We start from the raw sequence: 23,536 nt of genomic DNA, 5'->3' as shown, positions 1-23,536 counted from the left end.
ATTTCAAGAAAATAAAAGAATACTGATATTTTTCAGGAGTGCAAAAACTACGAATAAAAAGTATAATTTTTGATCTCCAGTAAAGTATAATCATTGAAGAAGAAACATGTGTTGAAATATTAAATAAGTAAATGCTATGAAATATGACTATTTAGCTTGATTGTGACATACATGTACAGTGTACCAGTCAAACACAAAGCAGAATGACATATGATACTGGCACAGTAGAGTTAAGATCAACCAATGTCTTTCTATCAACTGTAATTTTTACATTTCTTGTGTAATTCAGGTTTTCAAAGGTAAACCATATCGCTGTTAAAAGTTTTAATTATAAGTGGAAGAGTAGGTGACTTAGCTAGATTATGGTCATGCAGGCAGTTTAAAAGTGTCATTTATATAGAAATCAAGACAGAATTTAGCGTAATTACACACATGTATACAGTATAATGAGTGTTCAAGAATTTAATTATTGGCTAAATAGTTACATGTTTCCTGATTAAGTAAAATGAAATCTGAAGCCTAGCAGGTCATACACATTAAATATGGCATTTTGATTTTAGAACAAAGCATTAAGCATCATTGTACTAGAGTTACCACACTTACCATCAATTGGGGTTGTTTGGGTTACAGTATCTACAAATATTTAATTGAAAAATTTACAACAAAAATCCGCCCTGTTCACTTGTATGAATGCTGTACACACAGGTGACAGCACCATTCCTAAATGAATATTTATCTCTGTTAGGCAATTTATTTAAAAAAATTAATGGAATTAAATCTGATACTAAAAAAGTTTAAATTTAACACAGAGTTCATTTTTTAAATTGTATTAATCAGGTATTGGATTGGTTTGTGACATTACCAAGAAGTTTCTACTATATATCATGTTGGTAACCCAGACTTGATGTAGAACAGGGAATATGCAGGTACATTACTTCAAGCCATGATTTTTTTCCCCATATGTTTATGACCTTTGTTACATACTTTAGTGTTTCAGATAAAAAAACGCATTCTTGAAATGATTTTACCCCTGGCCCTTTAACGTTTTACCCTCAACCCTTTTACATTTTAACCCTTAACCCTTTAACGTTTCACCTTTGGCCCTTTTACGTTTTACCCCAAAACCTTTTGATATTTTACCCCCGCACTTCAACGTTTAACCCTCGACCCTTTATATCTTAACCCCGGCTTTTTTACATTTTATCCCCAGATTTTTTAATATTTCACCCCTGGCCATTTAACATTTTAACCCCCAAACCTTTTATGTTTTACCCTTGGCCCTTCAATATTTTTCACCATGGCAGCCCTTTATTACCAGGCATGAGCTTATTGCCTAAATCATGCTATTCTCACTACGTATATATATAGCTAGCCTCCAAACACTGAAGATTTTAACCTTGTTTTGATTCCTTCCTGGACTCCAATATTTGATACAACCAATATAATGTTTCCTGTTTATTGAGTAAAACCACTTCTGAATTCAATTGTTCTTAACTTGCATATATAATTATTCAAACTTTAATAGTTAAACATGATAAATCACTAGCATGCAGTTAAAGGCATGTAATATGGTCATGTGCAATCCCAACTTAATAAACAGGAGTGTATTAAAGATATACATGTAGCAAAAATTCTTACTTTCCTTTAATAATGAGACAGGCTTTGTTGAGCTCATTGATTGAGATATCAATTAATAATGATATTTCTCTTGAAATAAAGATGCGTAGAGTACATTACGTTCAGTCACAGGACATGCACGTCAGACAATTATAACTTCCAGACTTTAAGCCTTAAAATAAGAATTTGTTGATGATCCTGGAGCTATATACAGAAATTAGGTCGGACATTCCAATTATAACTTAATCAACACAGAAAGCATCCGTGGAATGTTGTCTGGCAGAAGCTGGGTAAAAACATGCAGGTATGTACATAGTGGCAGAGATGATCCACAAGTGGTATCCTATAGTGGCAGAGCCTGGGTCCACTAGTACAATTTCTGTTCTAATCTAGATCATGCCCATCTTCCTTGATCCTGATCTTACAGTTACAACCTGGGCTATATAACTATCTGAAGTTTTTGCCAAGTGCCATGCAATATCTTTAAGAAAAATGAAAATTGGCACAAAACAGAACAGAAACAGGAATCTGACCTATAAACAAATGCCTGTTGTTTCCACTGTACACAAATTTAAACCAGACGATACACTGACATAAGATATTAGGTAAAATTTGCAGTTTCCAGGTGTGTATAATTTTTTTTTTTAAATCCTTAATATTCTCATCTGAAACAGCAACAGGAATCATGCAACATGCATCAAATCAAATAACTTGTTCCAAAATCTATACCACATGCTTGCAACAATTTACACCAGCCTACCACCAGTTAACAATTAAAATAATGTCAATACTGTGCTCAGTCAGGAGTTATCACAATGTACTCATAATCATTATTTAATGGATCTGGACTGCATTAAAAGTTATATTCCATGTCAATCACTGAGACTCTGTGATATGTTTTTCTTTTTGTTTCCATAGCAACATTTACAAAGCATTAATACAAAAGATTTTTGATTACAAATTAAAAGGAACCTGGTATTTATATAGTGCCTAAAATAAGAGTCAACAAAACAAAAACAGAATAACTTTTCACTATTTTCTGCACTAAATATCAGATTCCCTTATTTCTTTGTTAATTGTACATTGTGAGAACCTGTATACTGAATCCAGTGTTGATAAACTAGCTAAGTTAAAGTATGGCAGTCAATAGAACTATGACAAATAGATCTAGAGAAATTGTTTGACCTGCAGTGATGGTGTCTGGTTTGAGGTCAATAGTGACATTGGTCACTGCCTCAGTAAGGGTTTGTGTTACTGTGTGAAACACACTGGTTGTCTCCCCTTCCGCTGTGGTTACAGTCTCCGTGGTGACAGCTATACAACATGGAAGAAAGACATCAGAGAAAGTATAGATAATATGAATGTACTATATACACAGTGCTGTTTGACCACTGTCATTGATATGACAATGCACATGCTGTATTCTCTGTACAATAGATATTATCAGTTTATCCAAGTTATGTACTACACATAAATCTTACCAGTATGTTGTAATGCACATTAACTATGCTGAATAATGATTACAATCTGACAATAATGACATCTTTCACTATATAAACCACAAACATGTTCTGATTAGTGAAAATGTATATAGTAGGTTACAAAAAGGAGGTAACTCTAGATATATAAAATGCCATATGTACCCCCTTAATACAAAGGGCATTTCCTCTTATCAAAAATATTTTAGTTTGATTGTTGTTTACATTATACAGCTTATCATATAACATAAGTCTGAAAATATACCCTCAAAACCTGAATCACAAACGATAAAACTTGATAGAAGAAAAGAATACAACAGAATCTAGACTAGACCTGAGGATACAATGTATATGTAGACATAAATCTTGAAATTACTCAAATAGTAGAATATAGAAATTTCAGTTAGTTAAAGTGTGTTTGGGGACATAAAGACAGAGTGCCTTGTGCTTTGCAAAAAAAGAGTACTTACTACAGGTGGAAACATATATGCTCATTAAAATAAGATAAGATTTGTAACACCTTAAGAGTGGCATAATCAATGTACAGTACATGCTAATCAAATCTCACCAATTTCACTACAAAGTCAATATTCAGTTTTCTTACAGTTTTAGGAAGACAACTTATCTCGCAAACAAAATTCAAAAAACTGTACAGGAATAAACAAAGGGCAATAACTTGCAAAAATAGTCAAATCAAAATTCATTTTGGGGAAATACAACATGTCATGATCATAAAGCTTATCAAGTTGGGTTTTTTTTTTAATTGGTCAAGAAGTGTAGAAATCTCCAGACAAAAAATCAAATACTTAAATAAACAAATGGGAATATCTTTTGCAAAATTTGTTGAATCAAAATACTTTCAAGGGAAACACAAGTTGATGTCATGATTATAATGAATACCAAGTTTCGATGAAACAGATTGCCAAACAAACAACAGTTTACCAGGACAGATGAAGATATGGTATGATAATACTCAAATAAGGGCCCTTCAAATTTGAAAACAAAATCCAGTAACACTGTCAGGTATGTCGTATTGTCTGTTATACTCTCATGTACATATGTATCTGTAAACAGGAGGCAATGGGGAAAAGGGGTACTGAGAACCCTGCAAAAAATGTGAACAAGGATCACTTAATCTTATAAATAGAAATTACTGATATACATAATCATACATCTCATTAATATTTTTTTATTATTATTTAACTTTACATTGTGTAATTTTCCTTTCTTTATTATTTCTAAAATTGTTATCAAAACATATTTATTTATTCTTATAGAATCATAGCATTAATTACCCATTTTTTGTTGTTTGGAATAATAAACCAGCACTTTAGTTTACCAGGTTCAAAGATACAGTACTGTAATTCAAGCTGCAGATCTGATTCTGCCATTAGGCTTAATTTACATTAATATATAGAACTCTTGCCAAAAGGATGATGAGGTACATTTTAAAGATATGACCCCCAATCTCACCACCATTTAATCCCTGGCGTTAGGAAGACAGCTGGTAGAAGTATATAAAGACTCAATACTTTACTCCAGATTGCTGTAACTTTGCACGAATTGTTGCTAATTAACCACATGGTGCCGACCACTAAGGCACTTTCACAGGAATGACTTTGGGTCGTAGAGTACATTTTTCATAAGACAGCTAGGTTCTTCACCAATCAGTATCAGGATTATAACTATAAACTAATTACACATTTAAATAATATTAATACTGTACAAAGATATGTCAATATATATCTGTAGGTATATAACTTATGCTAATTTTTAAGTTTAGGGTCTTTTCATATTTATACCACAACAATAAGAAGCGACCAAGAAATCAGACTTAAATAAACCCTTATGGGTCTAACTCCTTGCTAGGAGTCGGACCCTAAGGGTTATTTTTTTTTCTGGGTCATAGGAACATGACAAGCCCCTATGATACACAGGCAGTAAAAGGGGATTGACTACATTTCTATCAGTATAAGTCACCACTAGGGGAGGACACTGATATACCAGTAACTCTGGCTGATCAAGTGATATTATCTATAGAAAACCACACCGATGTCTCAACTCACCATCAAAGAAAAATCAGGGGTAATAACCAATCCCCTGACAGTCAGTATACAGACATTCCCTTTAAATACTTCCATTTCAACTGTTAAACAGGCAATGTTGTGTAAAATGTATGGTATACAAGGTAATATGATAAAAGAAATTGTTTTGTATAAAGTCTATAAATTGTTTACATACTGCTTTAGCTAAATTGATTCCTTTTCAATATCTGCCAAAATGCTGCAAAAATGTACACATTACTGACTATACAAAAGTATACACATGGCAGCCATTGCATGTATTGTCACTCGAGTTACAAATGAAAGGAAATTTATAGAGAGTATTTGAAATATACCATTCAACAACAAAACCGTCTGAAAGAAAAAGTAGTATAAGAGAGCTAAAACCTAAACATCATACACATTAAGATTTATCGCAACAAATACGTCACCAGGAGCAATTAATCTTATTCAAAAGTCATAGCCACCGATCTCATACAACTGGGCGATGAAGGTGGCTATAACTTTTGTGCATCCACATTTAGTTCTTCTAACTTGTAGAACAGAAATAAGGATATCAACCTAGATGTAACAATATATTTTGCTCTACAGGATCTCCTTAAAGTACAATTGCACAAACTTTTACACACCCAAATCCTCTAGATTACTGTGCACACCCATATAAAAATCTTGAAACTTGTTGATAACACAACACATTTCATTTTAATTGGTTACATAAACGCCAATAAAATAGGTAGTGACTACATATGATAAACTCAACTCTTACTTACTCAACAATACCCCTCCCCACCCCCCATGTTTACATGTTTACATACCAATGAAACATGAAGGACGACAACAATGGACAAAAGGTGATTGCAATAGGTCATCTAAAAATAGTTTGAATTTAAAGTATCAACAGCTCCTCATGTCAAAATATAATTTTGTAAGACATAAACCTGAAGTATTATGAAAGTATGGCGGTGAGAGTAATATCTGCATGTATATATATGTGGCTGGCATTTGTGACATCAGACAGAGAAGAGCTCCAGATGTTGATTCTGTAGGATTAGCTTAGTAATTATATACACTTCAAGTTTCCCAGCCCTCATGGTTACAATATATATTTATCATATATATATATTGGAGAGTTTTGGAATTGCTTATTAGTGCGTTATTGTTATCACAGGGAAAAAAATTGGGGTCAGTGGTCTCATAAACATGCATAGAGCAAAACTACACATGGGGGAATTAAAATAGTAACCTAGACCAGTGTTACATGATGTACATTACACTATAGACCAGTGTGTTACATGATGTACATTACACTATAGATCAGTGTGTGTTACATGATGTACATTACACTATAGATCAGTGTGTGTTACATGATGTACATTACACTATGGATCAGTGTGTTACATGATGTACATTACACTATGGATCAGTGTGTTACATGATGTACATTACACTATAGACCAGTGTGTGTTACATGATGTACATTACACTATAGACCAGTGTGTTACATGATGTACATTACACTATGGATCAGTGTGTTACATGATGTACATTACATTATAGATCAGTATGTGTTACATGATGTACATTACACTATGGATCAGTGTGTTACATGATGTACATTACACTATGGATCAGTATGTGTTACATGATGTACATTACACTATGGATCAGTGTGTTACATGATGTACATTACACTATAGATCAGTGTGTTACATGATGTACATTACATTATAGATCAGTGTGTTACATGATGTACATTACACTATGGATCAGTGTGTGTTACATGATGTACATTACACTATTGATCAGTGTGTTACATGATGTACATTACACTATTGATCAGTGTGTGTTACATGATGTACATTACATTATGGATCAGTGTGTTACATGATGTACATTACATTATGGATCAGTGTGTTACATGATGTACATTACACTATGGATCAGTGTGTGTTACATGATGTACATTACATTATGGATCAGTATGTGTTACATGATGTACATTACACTATGGATCAGTGTGTTACATGATGTACATTACACTATAGATCAGTGTGTGTTACATGATGTACATTATGGATCAGTATGTGTTACATGATGTACATTACATTATAGATCAGTGTGTGTTACATGATGTACATTACACTATAGATCAGTGTGTGTTACATGATGTACATTACACTATTGATCAGTGTGTTACATGATGTACATTACACTATGAACCAGTGTGTGTTACATGATGTACATTACACTATGGATCAGTGTGTGTTACATGATGTACATTACATTATGGATCAGTGTGTGTTACATGATGTACATTACACTATGGATCAGTGTGTTACATGATGTACATTACACTATGGATCTGTGTGTGTTACATGATGTACATTACACTATGGATCAGTGTGTGTTACATGATGTACATTACACTATAGATCAGTGTGTGTTACATGATGTACATTATGGATCAGTGTGTGTTACATGATGTACATTACACTATGGATCAGTGTGTTACATGATGTACATTACACTATAGATCTGTGTTTTACATGATGTACATTACACTATGGATCAGTGTGTGTTACATGATGTACATTACACTATAGATCAGTGTGTGTTACATGATGTACATTACACTATGGATCAGTGTGTGTTACATGATGTACATTACACTATAGATCAGTGTGTGTTACATGATGTACATTACACTATAGATCAGTGTGTTACATGATGTACATTACACTATGGATCAGTGTGTTACATGATGTACATTACACTATGGATCAGTGTGTTACATGATGTACATTACATTATAGATCAGTGTGTTACATGATGTACATTACACTATGGATCAGTGTGTGTTACATGATGTACATTACACTATTGATCAGTGTGTTACATGATGTACATTACACTATAGATCTGTGTGTGTTACATGATGTACATTACATTATGGATCAGTGTGTTACATGATGTACATTACACTATGGATCAGTGTGTTACATGATGTACATTATGGATCAGTGTGTGTTACATGATGTACATTACACTATGGATCAGTGTGTGTTACATGATGTACATTACACTATGGATCAGTGTGTGTTACATGATGTACATTACACACTATGGATCAGTGTGTGTTACATGATGTACATTACACTATGGATCAGTGTGTGTTACATGATGTACATTACACTATAGATCAGTGTGTGTTACATGATGTACATTACATTATGGATCAGTGTGTTACATGATGTACATTACACTATGGATCAGTGTGTTACATGATGTACATTACACTATGGATCAGTGTGTTACATGATGTACATTACACTATGGATCAGTGTGTGTTACATGATGTACATTATGGATCAGTGTGTGTTACATTATGTACATTACACTATGGATCAGTGTGTTACATGATGTACATTACACTATAGATCTGTGTGTGTTACATGATGTACATTACACTATGGATCAGTGTGTGTTACATGATGTACATTATGGATCAGTGTGTGTTACATTATGTACATTACACTATGGATCAGAGTGTGTTACATGATGTACATTACACTATGGATCAGAGTGTGTTACATGATGTACATTACACTATAGATCTGTGTGTGTTACATGATGTACATTACACTATGGATCAGTGTGTGTTACATGATGTACATTACATTATGGATCAGTGTGTGTTACATGATGTACATTACATTATGGATCAGTGTGTGTTACATGATGTACATTATGGATCAGTGTGTGTTACATGATGTACATTATGGATCAGTGTGTGTTACATGATGTACATTACATTATGGATCAGTGTATAACCATTACTCATATTTCAAAATCCAAACTTAACCATTGAAGAATGTGCAATGAGCATGACATTTGTTATATGGATATATATTAAATATCAAAGAGGTTGCCAATTGCAATTGCAGCAGTTGGTGCTATTTAACTTCTTAGGGGTAATTATCCATGTTTTGTCACTGAGGTCATCCAACGGAGTGGATTCATGTTTAGGTGTTAGAATACCACCTATAACATAGTACAGATTATTTATAATCTGTAGATGTAACTCTTTGATCACACTTGTAAAAAGCACTTGCTCAGGAAATAATTGGTTTAGGTTTTAACTCCTTTGTTAACTGATGTGCATATGTATACTTCTGTTAAACATCAAGTTGTGATCAAGTTCACTGTCAATATGGTAAAACAATAACGTTTTCCTGTACATACTCATGATAAGATGACCCTACTTAACAAGATGAGTAACCTTAAAAGAGTTGGTGCCAGATGTTTTTGAGATAACACATGCTGTCAGAAGAAGAGCATCTGGTGTTGGCAGGTTTCATCACCATCTCCCTGGCTCCTTAGACCCAGACTGACAGAGTGTAATTGGATAACTCAATCGCTTACAACACAACCAATGCCTCTATAATAGAGCTGTCTGAGTAATGTTTTTCAATGATCTTTTTCTAGTTCAAATTCAGTACACTTTTACATACTTAGATATCAAATTTACAAGTTACCTAAATTGTGATAAGCACATTAATCAAACTGCTGCCCTGCAGGTATAGAGCATAAGAATTGTACCTCCTCATAAGAATGTATAATTAAAGATGTAGCGGGGACTATATTTGGGGTTTATCTTTACTCTTCTTTATAGCAACTTAATTCTTCCTAATGTCTTCCTTGACAATGTCTCACTTTTGGCCTTTAGTTTAGTGTTTGCCCCTATGAGGAAGTAACAACTTCAGTATTAACCTGGTATTTAGCAACAGTTTAGCAATGGTCACTTTGCACCATGAAAAGATGCAAAAAGTTTCATTTTGATCTTCAAATTTTTGTTACCATTTTCTCTCATTGTTTACTTTGGCAATTTGGTATGAAGAAAAACATATTTTTTACACATATCGTCAGCTATCTGTCTCTTTATCATTACACACATCGCACAAATATGTATTACCTGTACATAACTTCTGAGTTTTCTCCAGTTATTCTCTTTACCAGCATTTCCCTACATTTGAACTGGTCAACCTCCCTTCACTTAAATTTTTTTATAGGAAAGCATAACAGGCTCAATGTCAAGAACCTTTTCCCAGACTTATGACGAGTTACTTGGGACTGTACTTCCCAGACCTAATTATGATAACTTACCTGTTAGGACACACTTCCCAGTCCTAATTATGATAACTTACCTGTTAGGACAGACTTCCCAGACCTAATTATGATAACTTACCTGTTAGGACGGACCTCCCAGACTTATGATTGCTATACGTACTTGCTGGGATACTACCTTCTCAGACTTACGATCACTAACCTGTATGGACTGTTGTTGGAAAAGCAGTAGTTCCTCCCAAACATCTTTCTATAAACAAAATGAAGAAATATTTTATTGTAAAACACATTTTTACCTCTCTAAGGGAAACAATATATTTAAGTTTTACACACATATATGAATGGCACCCTAGTTGAGGGTCTTGGTTTGAATTAACTAAAATTTGGAGTAAGCTGCGCATGCCCTTGAAACCAGGACCTTCAAACAATTTCATAATTCGAATCAAGTTTGGAAGTTCAGATGAAGTTTAACAATAATGCACCCATCTACTTTGATATATTGCCCTTATGCTCCACTGTGTAATATGTCTGTTATATATTTAACTGGCAATAATGCTCCTTGAATCTAAGATTTAGCAAGATGTAACCAAACATTGCTTAAATTTACTCTCTACATAAAGGGTAAACACTGTAATGTCCCAACCTCTCAGGTCTTTCTGGACACCCATGTTGTATCTGTATAGTTAGCCGTTTACTTAAATCTACTTAAAATTTGTAAGAAATTAGATAAACCTTCACAGACCAACAGATGAAGCTGTGAAAGGTTACATCTTACTGCAGGATCAGGGAAACTGACATATTGCTTTTAAGGTCACAAAGTCCTTTAATACAGGAAGAGTCAGTTTAATACTTATTTTAGGACATGGTGCCGCTATAGGTGCTTTACCCCGGAGTCTCCCATGAGGTATAAACCAGACATTAAATGATGCCGAATTCTTTAAATCTGACAGGCCAATTACTTTTTACCCCCAACCTTTCTTTACGTATATATAGCTTCAGCATAATAGATGTCATAGCTGGAGATCTGATGCTTCGTTTGGATCGGATTAGCCTCTGATCCACCTGACCAAACCATCAGTAGAATTAACTCCACAGTACATATATATGGAGGTGAAGGTCATACTGACTACTTTCTGAGTTAATCTGTACTATCAGGCATGATTAAGGTCATGACCTCATACCATCCAAGTAACAAAATAAGAGAAGGTTATTTTCCAGCTAAATTAACGGCTAGAGGCAAATAGATGGTTCCAATTTCTTCACATTTCACATGCGTTTTCCATTTCATATGAGAACAAATCTCTGGATTATCATATTATTACTAGTGAATGTGTTTAGAGCAAAGTACTGGCCTAATAAGCGTATATATTTAATGCTGTTTTTTTTTATATTTGTGCACTACAAAGATGGTTTAAAGGTGAAAATTGAAATGCATTAGATTCAACTAGCTTCGGATTGTATGGACATTGAACAACAGGCCCAATGTGCCTGTATCGCTCATCTGGCTCTACAGCAAATTTGAAGTTGATTGAGGTAATTTCTACAGATAAAGTGTACTATGCTGATTACCACTTTATTCAAATATCAGCGAAAGCTAGGTTTATTCATATCAATAAATGTTCTAGTCCTTCATCCCAGCACACTATTGGCCTAATATCAAGTCTTGGTGACTCTTGGCTATCGCAAAATCATTGTTTAAAGATTTAAGCCTATTTCACCCCTGTGATATTGAATGTGGTTCAAGGTCATTCATTTAAACAAACTTGGAAGTCCTTCACCCCAGCATGCTACAGGCCTAATATTGAGTCCCTGGGACTATTGATTATTGAGAAGAAGTTGTTTGAAAATTTTAGCCTATTTGACCCTGGTGACCTTGAAAGTTGGTCGAGGTCATCCTTCGGGTCAGATGACCTAAAAAGAAATCATTTATTGAAATAGTTGATGTGTGAAAATGACATATTCTTCACAATGGCATCAGTTATAAGCCTTTCTGGGACAGGTGTGCTGAAAATTTGATTATTTCAGAAATCTTAAATATGAATGAAAATCTACCATGTGTTTTTATTTATCACAAAACTACTTATTACATAATTTGATAATTGTTCATGGAAGCAGCATTTTGTTAGACTGACTTGAAAATAATAAAAAAAAAAAAACAGAAATTGACCTTCATGAGTAAGCTAATCAGTCCCTGATTTACTCCAGTAACAAGAGGTACTTCCAAAGTCACCTAATTTATGTTAGAAATACTACAAAGGATATATATAGTGTTGAATGTGAAATGCTTTTACAGCAATTCAATGGCCTTACCTGTGTAGTCTGACCAGGTAGGTTTGGTAAGTTTGAAATTCTGTATACTATTAAAGATGTCTGGGAACTTGAGTTGATCTGGGTCAGTTGGCGGCAGGAGGGCACACGGGTGGATGGGCTCGGGTAGGCTGGCACACACAGTCGTACTCAAGCACTGCAAGGCCCCTGTACTCATGGTCAGCTGTAATATACATAAAACTCCATTATCTACAGTAACAATATAAATACATACTTTTTACTTGCCCTAATCTGGCAAAATCTCATTTGCTGAAGTTGAGTTTGTTAAACACTTAACCAATTGTGATATGGACTGCATGGTTGCTGAACAGTACATATAGTGCATCTAATATGTACATGTAAATCTGAATAAAACACCCATCATAATCGTGAGGTATTTAAGTCTCTGCTTCAAATTTTTCAAGAGTTTAAAAGGAGCTGGTTTGCTTTAAGTGTCAGGTTTGTACAGTGTTAAATGTATGGTCTCTGACACTCAGCTAACAGAACATGCTTCTTTGGCTCAGAAGGTAGAAATGGGCATTATCCCACCAAAACCTGTATTGGTACTTTGCAGGAATGTGTAACATTTCTTTGTTCTTAGTATATTGGTACCCAAAAAAATCCCACTCTGATGGTATTTATAGTCTTAGTTGAAATTTCAGAAATCTCATGAAAACATGGAGGACTAGTAGTGTAAAATGAGCATGTGGTGTTATGGTCTCTATCAAGCACTCAGCTGATGGAGCATGCTTTTGGCCCAGGAAGTATGAGTTGGGGATAATCATCATTGTTATAGACCAGGGTTTGATTCCAATCAGAGATAAGACAGAGGGATGTGTTTTACTTTTTACCTTATATATTCTGACCAGAAAATATGCAAAGAAGATATTAATATTTCCAAAATGGTAACATTTTTTAATTGTCTTTCTATAGCTATTTATGAAAAGATTACTATTGTTTTCCAATTCATGCAAGTACAGGTTGTTATAAAATTATGAAGATAAATTAAATTAACACAGACTGGCATTGGGACTGCATGAACACCATGAACGTATAATTATACACTGATATGGAATAAGTGATAAATTATGACATAAAAATTAATAGTCAAATTCTAAATTAGATCTATAATGATGTAATTGATTTTAATTAGTGTCAATTCAATATCCTCCATCATATAATAATGGAACCTCTGTATACATGCCTGCAAATCAATTACTGTAACAGCTCTCCCTCCCACTCTCAACAGGATTGTTCCTGGTATTTTGTGGGTGTGCCTACCTCTGCAGCCACATGCACTCAATAAATGAGTAACACACTTAGATGTTGTTAAACAGGTTACATAAACTGTGTACCGTGAGGCAGGGTTTAAAGTGTTTCAAGGGCAGCCTCTCCTGTGTGCAAGATACATGTATTTGATGAGTACTATGTGCATATTTTGGGAGGCTGTGGTATAACTGATGCTGATTTTATAGTGCTATCTCACTGAAGTGCACTGTCAAAGACATCCAGCAGAAAACCTTACCAAAATCATACTGACAACAGGTGAATCAGTTTCACTGTTGTAGTAATGTAAAACACATGTAGTACATCGGAGTTAAATTCTGACCACCTGACTCCCAGATGGTCTGGTAGACTATTGTAATACTATTGTAATACACCAAAGGCTTTCATATTCAGCTTTAACACCTTCAGTAACACAATGAAATCCAATTTAAATTGGCACGGAAAATGTTAAATCTTGGTACAGTTTTTACACATCTTATTTTAACAAAAGCTGATTATGTATGTAGTTTTCAGAGGTTACTCAGATCACGGTATTAAATGTGGAATCGTCAAGGTGTATACAAAGTTGAGAACCAGATTTGTCTTTGGACAAACTGGTTTTCATTTACAAACTGAGGCAATACAACAGGTATACAATAGTCAAAATATATGATAGCAATAGGTTTCTATGGTGTTCCGTAATTTCCAATATCACTCCTTCACTCCTTTGACCTAAATGTGAAGGAGCGAAAACCCATTGGCAAAAGAGCAAAGGAGCAAAGAAACGAAGGAGCGAAGAGGCGAATATACAATGGTGAAGGAGGGAAAACACAATGGTGAAGGAGCGATGGAACTTCACTCCTTTGCTTCTTCTCCTTTTGCTCCTTTGCCATGTGTTTTTGCTCCTTCCCAATCTTATTTTCGCTCCTTCGCTTCTTTGCTCCTTTGCTCCTTCACCAGCGTATTTTTGCTCCTTTGCCATCATGTTTTTGCTCCTTCACTCTTTCACGTTTAGGTCGAAGAAGCGATAATGGAAATTTGGCCCTAACGGAGCACCATAGGTTTCAGAGGTTACTGGTCATGTTACAAGTGTGTATAATCAAATGAATTGAAGGTGTCATTTATGTATATACATGATCTGTCACCTAATGTAACCATATTGGTGGAACTTACTCATATAAGCATAATTAAGCATTGATCTCTGAATGTCTGAGGCAAAATTGCATTAAGTTAGCAATTATACAAAATACTGGATGAGATTATATATACTGCAGGACATAAAGTTAAACATTTGTTCAAATTTACATGTCACATTTATGGTTGTTATACCAACACTGCGACAATGCGACAATGCGACACTACACACGTCAGTCATTTCAGCAGAATGTTTCAGAGGCAACTGGTATCAAAGCCTTAAAGTGGTTCGGAATTCAAAGTAGGCTTCTTGCAACATCCCCAGATCTGTCATGTTTCTAGAAAAATATTTTGGATTGCATAAGGGTATCAATTTGGTGCTATATATTGTCAGTACAGGAAACAGTGCTTGGGCTAAGTTGTCATACAATAATTGATCATCAGTGGCTGGCTATACTGTTACAACCACATTGTCCATTAATAATCATTAAAGCCAGATAACCCACATATAGTACGGGTCTGGCAATGTAATATGTGTCTCACATTTCACCAGCTTATACTGTTGGTTCACATTATCATGTGTACTTTCTTCTTTTAGAATAGATGACACATAACTCACCACAAATTCAGTTCTGTATGAGTCAAAGTTTGCCTTGTATGCTTAAGTAACTATGCATAGACTTAATAGACAATATTTCAGGTGGTAGGTATAAACAGAACTTAATAGAAACTCCCAGACAATTTCTCAATCTTGGAGCTTCATAACAGATACCTTGAAACAATGAAAACACTTCAGGAGAAACTGTAGCAATACAAACTCCCTCATCGCTGGTAAACCAGCCAAAATATCTTGTAAGCATATATTAACAAATTTTATAAGCCCTGCAAGCCATTTACTTGTTCAAGGTATATTCTCATTCCTGACCGTCATATGAAGTTTGATTAAAATACATTAAATAATGACATTGCTAGAAAGCTGACAAATAGATTTCCTAAAATAGTACCAGTAACCTTGCCCTTGACCTTGGCACCCTAAAACATGAACTCTTTCTGGATATTCTCATATTTGATCATTATATGAAGTTTGATCAGAATTCATTCAAATATTAATTTGATTGCTAGAACACCAGTTATTTTCTATAAATAGCAGAAGTAATGTTGTCCTTGTTCTCGTCCAGACTGAAACACGAACTTGTTTGAGGTATATATAATTCTCATGACTTGACCAATATATGAAACTGATTGAAAGACATATTACAATGTATAATGATGACAAAGATTTTCTATAGATAGTAAGTGACCTTTACAGTCCTTGACCTTGGAAACCTTAAATAGTTCAAAATAATTCATGTATTTTCATACTTGACTATATAGCTATCACATGAATAAAATCCAAATTCAGTTAAAAATGAAGTCACAAGATCACTGACAAAAGGTGAATATATATATGAACTTAAATGTTTATGCAGCCATACATACGAACAGAATGCTATGTCCCCTTCCAGATGTCATTGTCATGCAGGGAATAATAAGCTTGTATTCGCAACATGCAAGGAAACATTACCTTAGATTTCCACAAAAAGCCACAGCATGACTCTTTACATCATCTTTTATCTTGACTGACAGCATATATGAATTCACAATTTCATTTGATAAACAATCTACAGGTCTGATTATGTCTTATTAAAATACGTCTTTTTGATTATTATTAAAATAAATGCAGATAGATTAATTTACACATTCAGTGGAGCAAGCAGTTTCCATGGAGTTTATCAATATACACTATACAGTCATGTCCATCAGTTTTTCAAATCTTTTTCGCAAATGATATAAAATTATTTGCAGTCTCAATAGAACCATTTTTTAAAAGTGCTTTTAGAAGTATTGACAGCTAATGCAGTATTTATTGATGTCAAAAGTGTTGTAAACTTTAAAGCAATTTTCTAAAGCTCTCACAAATCATTATCATGCTGTGAAACTCTCCTAGAGTGGTATTCCTGCCTGAAGCAGGAGATTACACCATTACTAACAAGATCAAAGGCCTAACACAGACTTTTGGTAATTAGTATAACATACTTATATGTGCTACAGTGGCTGAACCTACTTCCAGGCCTCATGATCACTAATAGGACTAGCTGACCAAGTTATAATATAGGGAAACTACTTTTTTCGCTTATTAAATCAGAGTTAACTGATTTGTTTTCCATTGGCTCGTATACAGGCCAGATGTAGAGTTTAATATTATGTATTACACAACTTAATTATTATAAATACACTTAGTTTAATGATGTTTAAGCCGTACCAATATAAAATTATCTAACACATACAGCACTAAGTCTGAAAAATTGTTGAAACATGTGAACTACCTATGAATATGGATCAAGGTTATTAATCCTTTTCAAATGACTTTTATGATTTCTTGATACTCTATAGTAATTATAAATTAGAATGAAGTATGTGATATCCAATGTGCATAACAAAGAGTGCAGTAATTTTTGCAAATAATTTTCAGATGAAACAAACTTGGAAGCCCTTCATGATGACCTAACATGCTACTGGCCCAACATTATATTGATTGGCCTCTTGAATTGGTTATTCAGAAGAAGTCATTTAAAGATTTTAACATGTTTGACCCATTTTACATTTAAAGTAGGTCAAGGTCATTTATTGGGGGAAAAAATGGTAGTCGTTTGTAATATCCCAGCATGCTATCGGCCCAATTTCAAGAATTTGTTTAAAGATTTAAACACAATTGAACCCTAATAATTTAACACAGTTGACCCCTGTAACCTTCAAAATGGGTCAAGGTTATACTAGTATTCATTTGAACAAGTTTGGTAGCCTTAATTGCATCCCAGAATGCTACTGGCTCAATTTCAATAAATTTTTAATGATTTTAGTACACTTGAACCCTAATAATTTAATACATTTACCAATGTGACCTTAAAAGTAGGTCAGGCACTCAGGGTCATTCATTTGAGCAAATATGGTAGCCCTTCATCCTAGCTAGCATATATCTACTTCTGCCAAAATTTCAGAATTAAGTAAAAAAGAAAACGTTAACTGTTTACCAAGGCCAATGTATGATACACAACTAAAGGCCATTTAAAAGCTAATAGAAGATTGATAAACAGTCATTAATGTGGTCATTACTGTGGCTGTGTAATAACAGCCAGCAGCTGGACTCAGTTTTAGCTGATATCATTGGCAATAGTTTTCAAAATTTACCTAGGTTACATTGAAAATTAATCATGTTATAAAATCCTACACAATATTCACAATGTTTCGATCATGGCCATCATGTGTCTAGGAATATTTCATTGGCAATCCATAAAATGCATAATCTAAGCAGCTTAAATTACCTTGCTGAATAATGAATATTAATAACAATTTATTACTAGGTACCCATGCACCACCACCAAAAAAATATATAAAATCTGTTTTAGCTTTTTGAGATAAGACAATTCTGTCAGTTTTGAACCAATATATTAAATTTATGTTAATTAACTTTTTTCAGTTTGGCATCAATTATCGATTTCATTACATTTTTCCAGTTGATTTTCTATTATAATTCATAATTCAGGCTAATCGCTAGTTGCAGCTTACAATCAGTCAGTTGTTTGAAATAATTTATCCTGAATCTAGAAACATACATATATATCTGAACCATTCATTGCTTAACTTTTCAACATGAACTCTATTTCTCTGAAAGTTATTCAATATTTTCATAAAATCACAAGTCTCTAGAGTGAAATCTAGGTTACTGTAGTCTAGGGAGTAAGATAGTGTTTTATGACATAGGTCTAAAGAAAATAATGTGTTTTTGTAGGTCTACTAGGCCTAGGAGTAAAATAGTGTTTTCTTTTGATATTATATAGTTCTAGAGAGTAAGATAGTGGTTTTTACAGGTCTATACATGTATATTATTGTATTATTTTAGTAGATACATTGTGCCACCTCTCCGTGTGTTTTCCCAGGAGATCTACCATAATAATATAACATTTCAATGGGAGTGACAAACGAATCTGACCATTAGTAACAAGGCTGCTGTGCTCCTGACATTTTGAGAAAAACTATGAAAAGGTTAGCATATCACAAAGGGAGATAGACACTAATAAAACTATACAAAATACAAGTGTACAAATCAATAGGTAATGCATGACTCACCGACTATCTGGTCACTGGTAATGGCGATGGCCAGTTTACATTGCATTTAGGCTATAGAGCCTCACTTTTATAGGTAAAAGTACATCACCTATATCTTCTCTTCCGTAATTTTCCACATTTTCATCGGAGTCATTATACGGTAATCAAAAATAATATATTTAAGTGAATGTCATAAGTTTTCCAGGCAACCACATGAAATATACCTGTAGGTATTATGAGACAAGGAAGTGGGACGACGAAGTGTGTTGCACACCTGGATGAACATGTGGAAAGTTTATTGTGAACAATGTAATTAATGGGCCTGTATTGCTCACCTGCTTCTAATGCAAATTTATCTAGGTCATTTACACAAATACTAAGCTCGATCACCACCACTTCAATCTGAGTGGGCTAGGTTTATATGTATCTAAAACACATTTTGTAGCCCTTCATTCCAGAATTCTACTGTCCAATGTCAAGTCTGTGTCTCTTGGTCATTGAGAAATCATTGTTTAAATATTTTAACATATTTGAGCCTTACAACCTTGAATGTAGGTCTAGGTCACTCATTTGAACAAACTTGCATGGTAGCCCTTCACCCAAGCTTGCTACATTTAGCTCAATATCAGATCAAAATCTGTTCCCCCATCACCAGGGATGTTTCTGACCAAATTGGGTTCAAATCCATTTAAAACTCAAATCTCTATTTCCCCTATTTGGCCCCTCCCTTCATGCCCCTTGGGGGTCAGAGTCAATATTTATATAAACTCCCTTTCCCCCTTCCCCTAAGGATATTCCAGACCAAATTTGGTTCAAATCCATTCATAACTTTATGAAAATAACGATTTAAAGGAGTAACCCCTATTTCCCTATTTGGCCCAGCCCCTCAGGCCCCTCAATATTTATACAAACTCTTTCCCCCCCTTCCTCTCTGGATGTTCCTGACCAAATTTAGTTAAAATCCATTCGTAACTTAATAATTAATAGCGATTTAAAGGATTAACCCCTATTTTCCCTATCAGACCCCACTCCTCAGTCCCCTGGAGATTCAGAGTAAAACATTATACCAACTCGGTTCCCCTTCTCCAATGAATATTCCTGACCATATTTGGTTTAAGTCCATTTAAAACTTTATGACTAGTAGCAATTAAAAGACTAATCTCTATTTCCCCTACTTGGCCCTGCCCCTTAGGCCCCTAGGGGTACAGAGTAAAAATTCATATAAACTCTGTTCCCCCTCCCCTCAAGGATATTCCTGACCAAATTTGGTGAAAAGCTATTCAATACTTCAGGAGTAGTAGCGATTTAAAGGAGTGACCCTATTTCCCCCCACCCCTCAGGCCCCTGGGGGTTGAGAATAAAGATTTAAACAAACTCTGTTCCTCTTCCTCCAAGGATGTTCCTGACCAAATCTGGTTCAAATTCATTAATAACTTTATGACTAGTAATGATTTAAAGGATTAACCCTATTTCCCCTATTTGGCCCTGCCCCTCAGGCCCCTGGGGGTTCAAAGTAAAAATGTATACAAACTCTGTTTCCTTTCTGCCAAGGATGTTACTGACCAAATTTGGTTCAAATTCATTCATAACTTTATGACTAGTAACGATTTAAAGGATTAACCCTATTTCCCCTATTTGGCCCTGCCCCTCAGGCCCCTGGGGGTTCAAAGTAAAAATGTATACAAACTCTGTTTCCTTTCTGCCAAGGATGTTACTGACCAAATTTGGTTCAAATTCATTCATAACTTTATGACTAGTAACGATTTAAAGGAATAACTCTATTTCCCCTATTTGGCCCCGCCCCTCAGGCCCCTGCGGGTTCAGAGTAAAAATTTATACAAACTCTGTTCCCTTTCTGCCAAGGATGTTCCTGACCAAATTTGGTTCAAATTCATTCATAACTTTATGACTAGTAGCGATTTAAATGATTAACCCTATTTCCCCTATTTGGCCCTGCCCCTCAGGCCCCTGGGGGTTCAGAGTAAAAATTTATACAAACTCTGTTCCCCTTCTGCCAAGGATGTTCCTGACCAAATCTGGTTCAAATTCATTCATAACTTTATGACTAGTAGCGATTTAAAGGATTAACCCTATTTCCCCTATTTGGCCCTGCCCCTCAGGCCCCTGGGGGTTCAGAGTAAAAAATGTATACAAACTCTGTTCCCCTTCTGCAAGGATGTTCTGACCAAATTTGGTTCAAATTCATTCATAACTTTATGACTAGTAGCGATTTAAAAGGAATAACCCTATTTCCCCTATTTGGCCCCGCCCCTCAGGCCCCTGGGGGTTCAGAGTAAAAATGTATACAAACTCTGTTCCCCTTCTGCCAAGGATATTCCTGACCAATTTGGTTCAAATTCATTCATAACTTTATGACTAGTAGCGATTTAAAGGATTAACCCTATTTCCCCTATTTGGCCCCGCCCCTCAGGCCCCTGGGGGTTCAGAGTAAAAATGTATACAAACTCTGTTCCCCTTCCCCCAAGGATGTTCCTGACCAAATTTGGTTCAAATTCATTCATAACTTTATGACTAGTAGCGATTTAAAGGAATAACCCTATTTCCCCTATTTGGCCCCGCCCCTCAGGCCCCTGGGGGTTCAGAGTAAAAATATATACAAACTCTGTTCCCCTTCCCCCAAGGATGTTCCTGACCAAATTTTGTGAAAATCCATTCAATACTTTAGGACTAGTAGCAATTTAAAGAAAAAGTTGACGGACGACGGACGCCGGACGCCGGACGACGGACGCTGCACCATGGCATAAGCTCACCGGCCCTTCGGGCCAGGTGAGCTAAAAATGAGATATCTATTGAAATGTAAGTTAACACCCAGTCCCAGACTGGCTACCACTAGGTCTATCTATTCCCCCCAAACAAGGAATAACAGTTAGGCCTCATTGAATTGAGTGTGCTACTGTAGCTCAGAGGAAGGTGACTTTAATTACATTTGTCTGTTAGAAAAGCCTTAAATACATTGTATGTATAGTATACCCATTAAGTTTTGCGTCTCTTGTTAAGATGCTAGGTTTGTTTGTAATCTAAAATATATTTGATGATGTACTGTGTAATTATACACTATAGTTTTGGCCTACTAAATTTTGCCCCAATATCATGTCTTACCCCTGTGACCCTGGTGTAGTCCTATAGCTAGGTACCATTGTTTTAAAAATGGCTAGGCCCAATATAATTCCATATTGAAAACATCATATTTTAAGCCTCTGGTTACACACAATTTGAGTTATAAAATAGCGCCATGCGTGCAGGCCTATGTTATTGTATCTTTTTGTAGAGACAGTTGTTTCTAGTCAAGCTGGTAAATATTTCTGTTGCCAGGTTACCTGTGAAGCAGTCTGCTACTCACCTCAGCTCGTACATGTGTGAGTATGACATAATGACGTATTTTGAAGAGCCGGATTATCCTTCACAGAGTGTGAACATATAAACTAGATACACTTTATACACTCCGGTGTCACAGAACGTCAAACCTACACGATCCTAAGACAGTTGAAATATTATGAACACGCACAGAACAAAGCGACAACGTTCAGCATCCATGTTGATCGTGACCTTACTTTGGGGTCAAAGTTCAAACTGAACGGTGCGGGCACTTCTTGCAGACACTGCAGCACTACGATATTTAACCACATAACAGGTCAGCGTTATGGGAAATTTACAATTCAAACACGCCCTAAAAGGGACAAAACAGATATTCATCTTGTTAATTCCATATTGGAGGAAATTTAACGAAAACCGGAATTTATTTTAAAACCATTGCAGCTCAATTTGATAATTTGAAAAAACAATGTATATTCCAATATTCCATATTGTCTTCAGAGACGTACATACCTTTCTACTATAACTTTCTATCATAGGCCTAGGTCTCTGTTATCATTTGGCAATGTGTCTACATTATAACAATGTACTATCAAATAATAATGTAAAAGGTATACATTATGTTTGTTTGTTAAAAATTTTAGTCCATCATTATTATAGATGCAAAGATGGATACAGTATTTTGAGAAAGGGGGATAGGCATAAGTGGTCGGTGGGTGGGTTTGGGAGTGGGAGTGGGATCCCTCCCCTCCCAATATGTGTGTGTGTGGGGGGGGGGGGGGGGGGGGGGGGGGGGTCGGGGGTCCTTCCCCGAAAAAAATGAAATGTATACGCTCTGTGGTGCGGTCTAGTGCATTCTAAGCCCACAAAGTAGAGGTTTACAAATAAGAAATTTTAGAAGTTTTTTTTCCTTGAAACTTTATTTATACTGTACACATACAATCGCTGTTGTGTCACCATCAGCTGAGTCTCGGACAGTCTTGGATAAGGTAATGGGCTGGTGACGTTTTGGAGGGGAGGGGGATGGAACACCTTTTATTACGTAGTTGAGATTTGCACAATAATTAA

General features: G+C 35.2%; 1 protein-coding gene across 13 annotated transcripts in view; it reads right to left on the bottom strand.

Annotated features, from left to right (window-relative positions):
* LOC117323675 overlaps window positions 1-23,536 on the bottom strand; it is a 105,578-nt gene that overhangs the window by 22,755 nt on the left and 59,287 nt on the right. For 6 of the 13 annotated variants that reach the window (XM_033879040.1, XM_033879039.1, XM_033879046.1 and 3 more), the window contains exons 2-5: window positions 12,593-12,773; window positions 10,485-10,532; window positions 2,803-2,931; window positions 604-633 (exon numbers count right to left, since the gene is read on the bottom strand). In XM_033879040.1, the coding sequence (XP_033734931.1) occupies window positions 604-633; window positions 2,803-2,931; window positions 10,485-10,532; window positions 12,593-12,767 (382 nt within the window). In that variant the 5' untranslated portion in view covers window positions 12,768-12,773. Of the gene's footprint in view, window positions 1-603; window positions 634-2,802; window positions 2,932-10,484; window positions 10,533-12,592; window positions 12,774-19,156; window positions 19,295-22,496; window positions 22,684-23,536 lie in introns of those variants that run through there. The other 7 variants (XM_033879048.1, XM_033879041.1, XM_033879043.1 and 4 more) reach the window with 5 other exon arrangements.

This window comes from Pecten maximus, chromosome 3, assembly GCF_902652985.1.
Source record: "Pecten maximus chromosome 3, xPecMax1.1, whole genome shotgun sequence".
Classification (NCBI taxonomy): domain Eukaryota; kingdom Metazoa; phylum Mollusca; class Bivalvia; order Pectinida; family Pectinidae; genus Pecten; species Pecten maximus.
The sequence above is the reverse complement of the archived record's forward strand: the minus strand, read 5'-3'. Positions and strand labels throughout refer to the sequence as shown.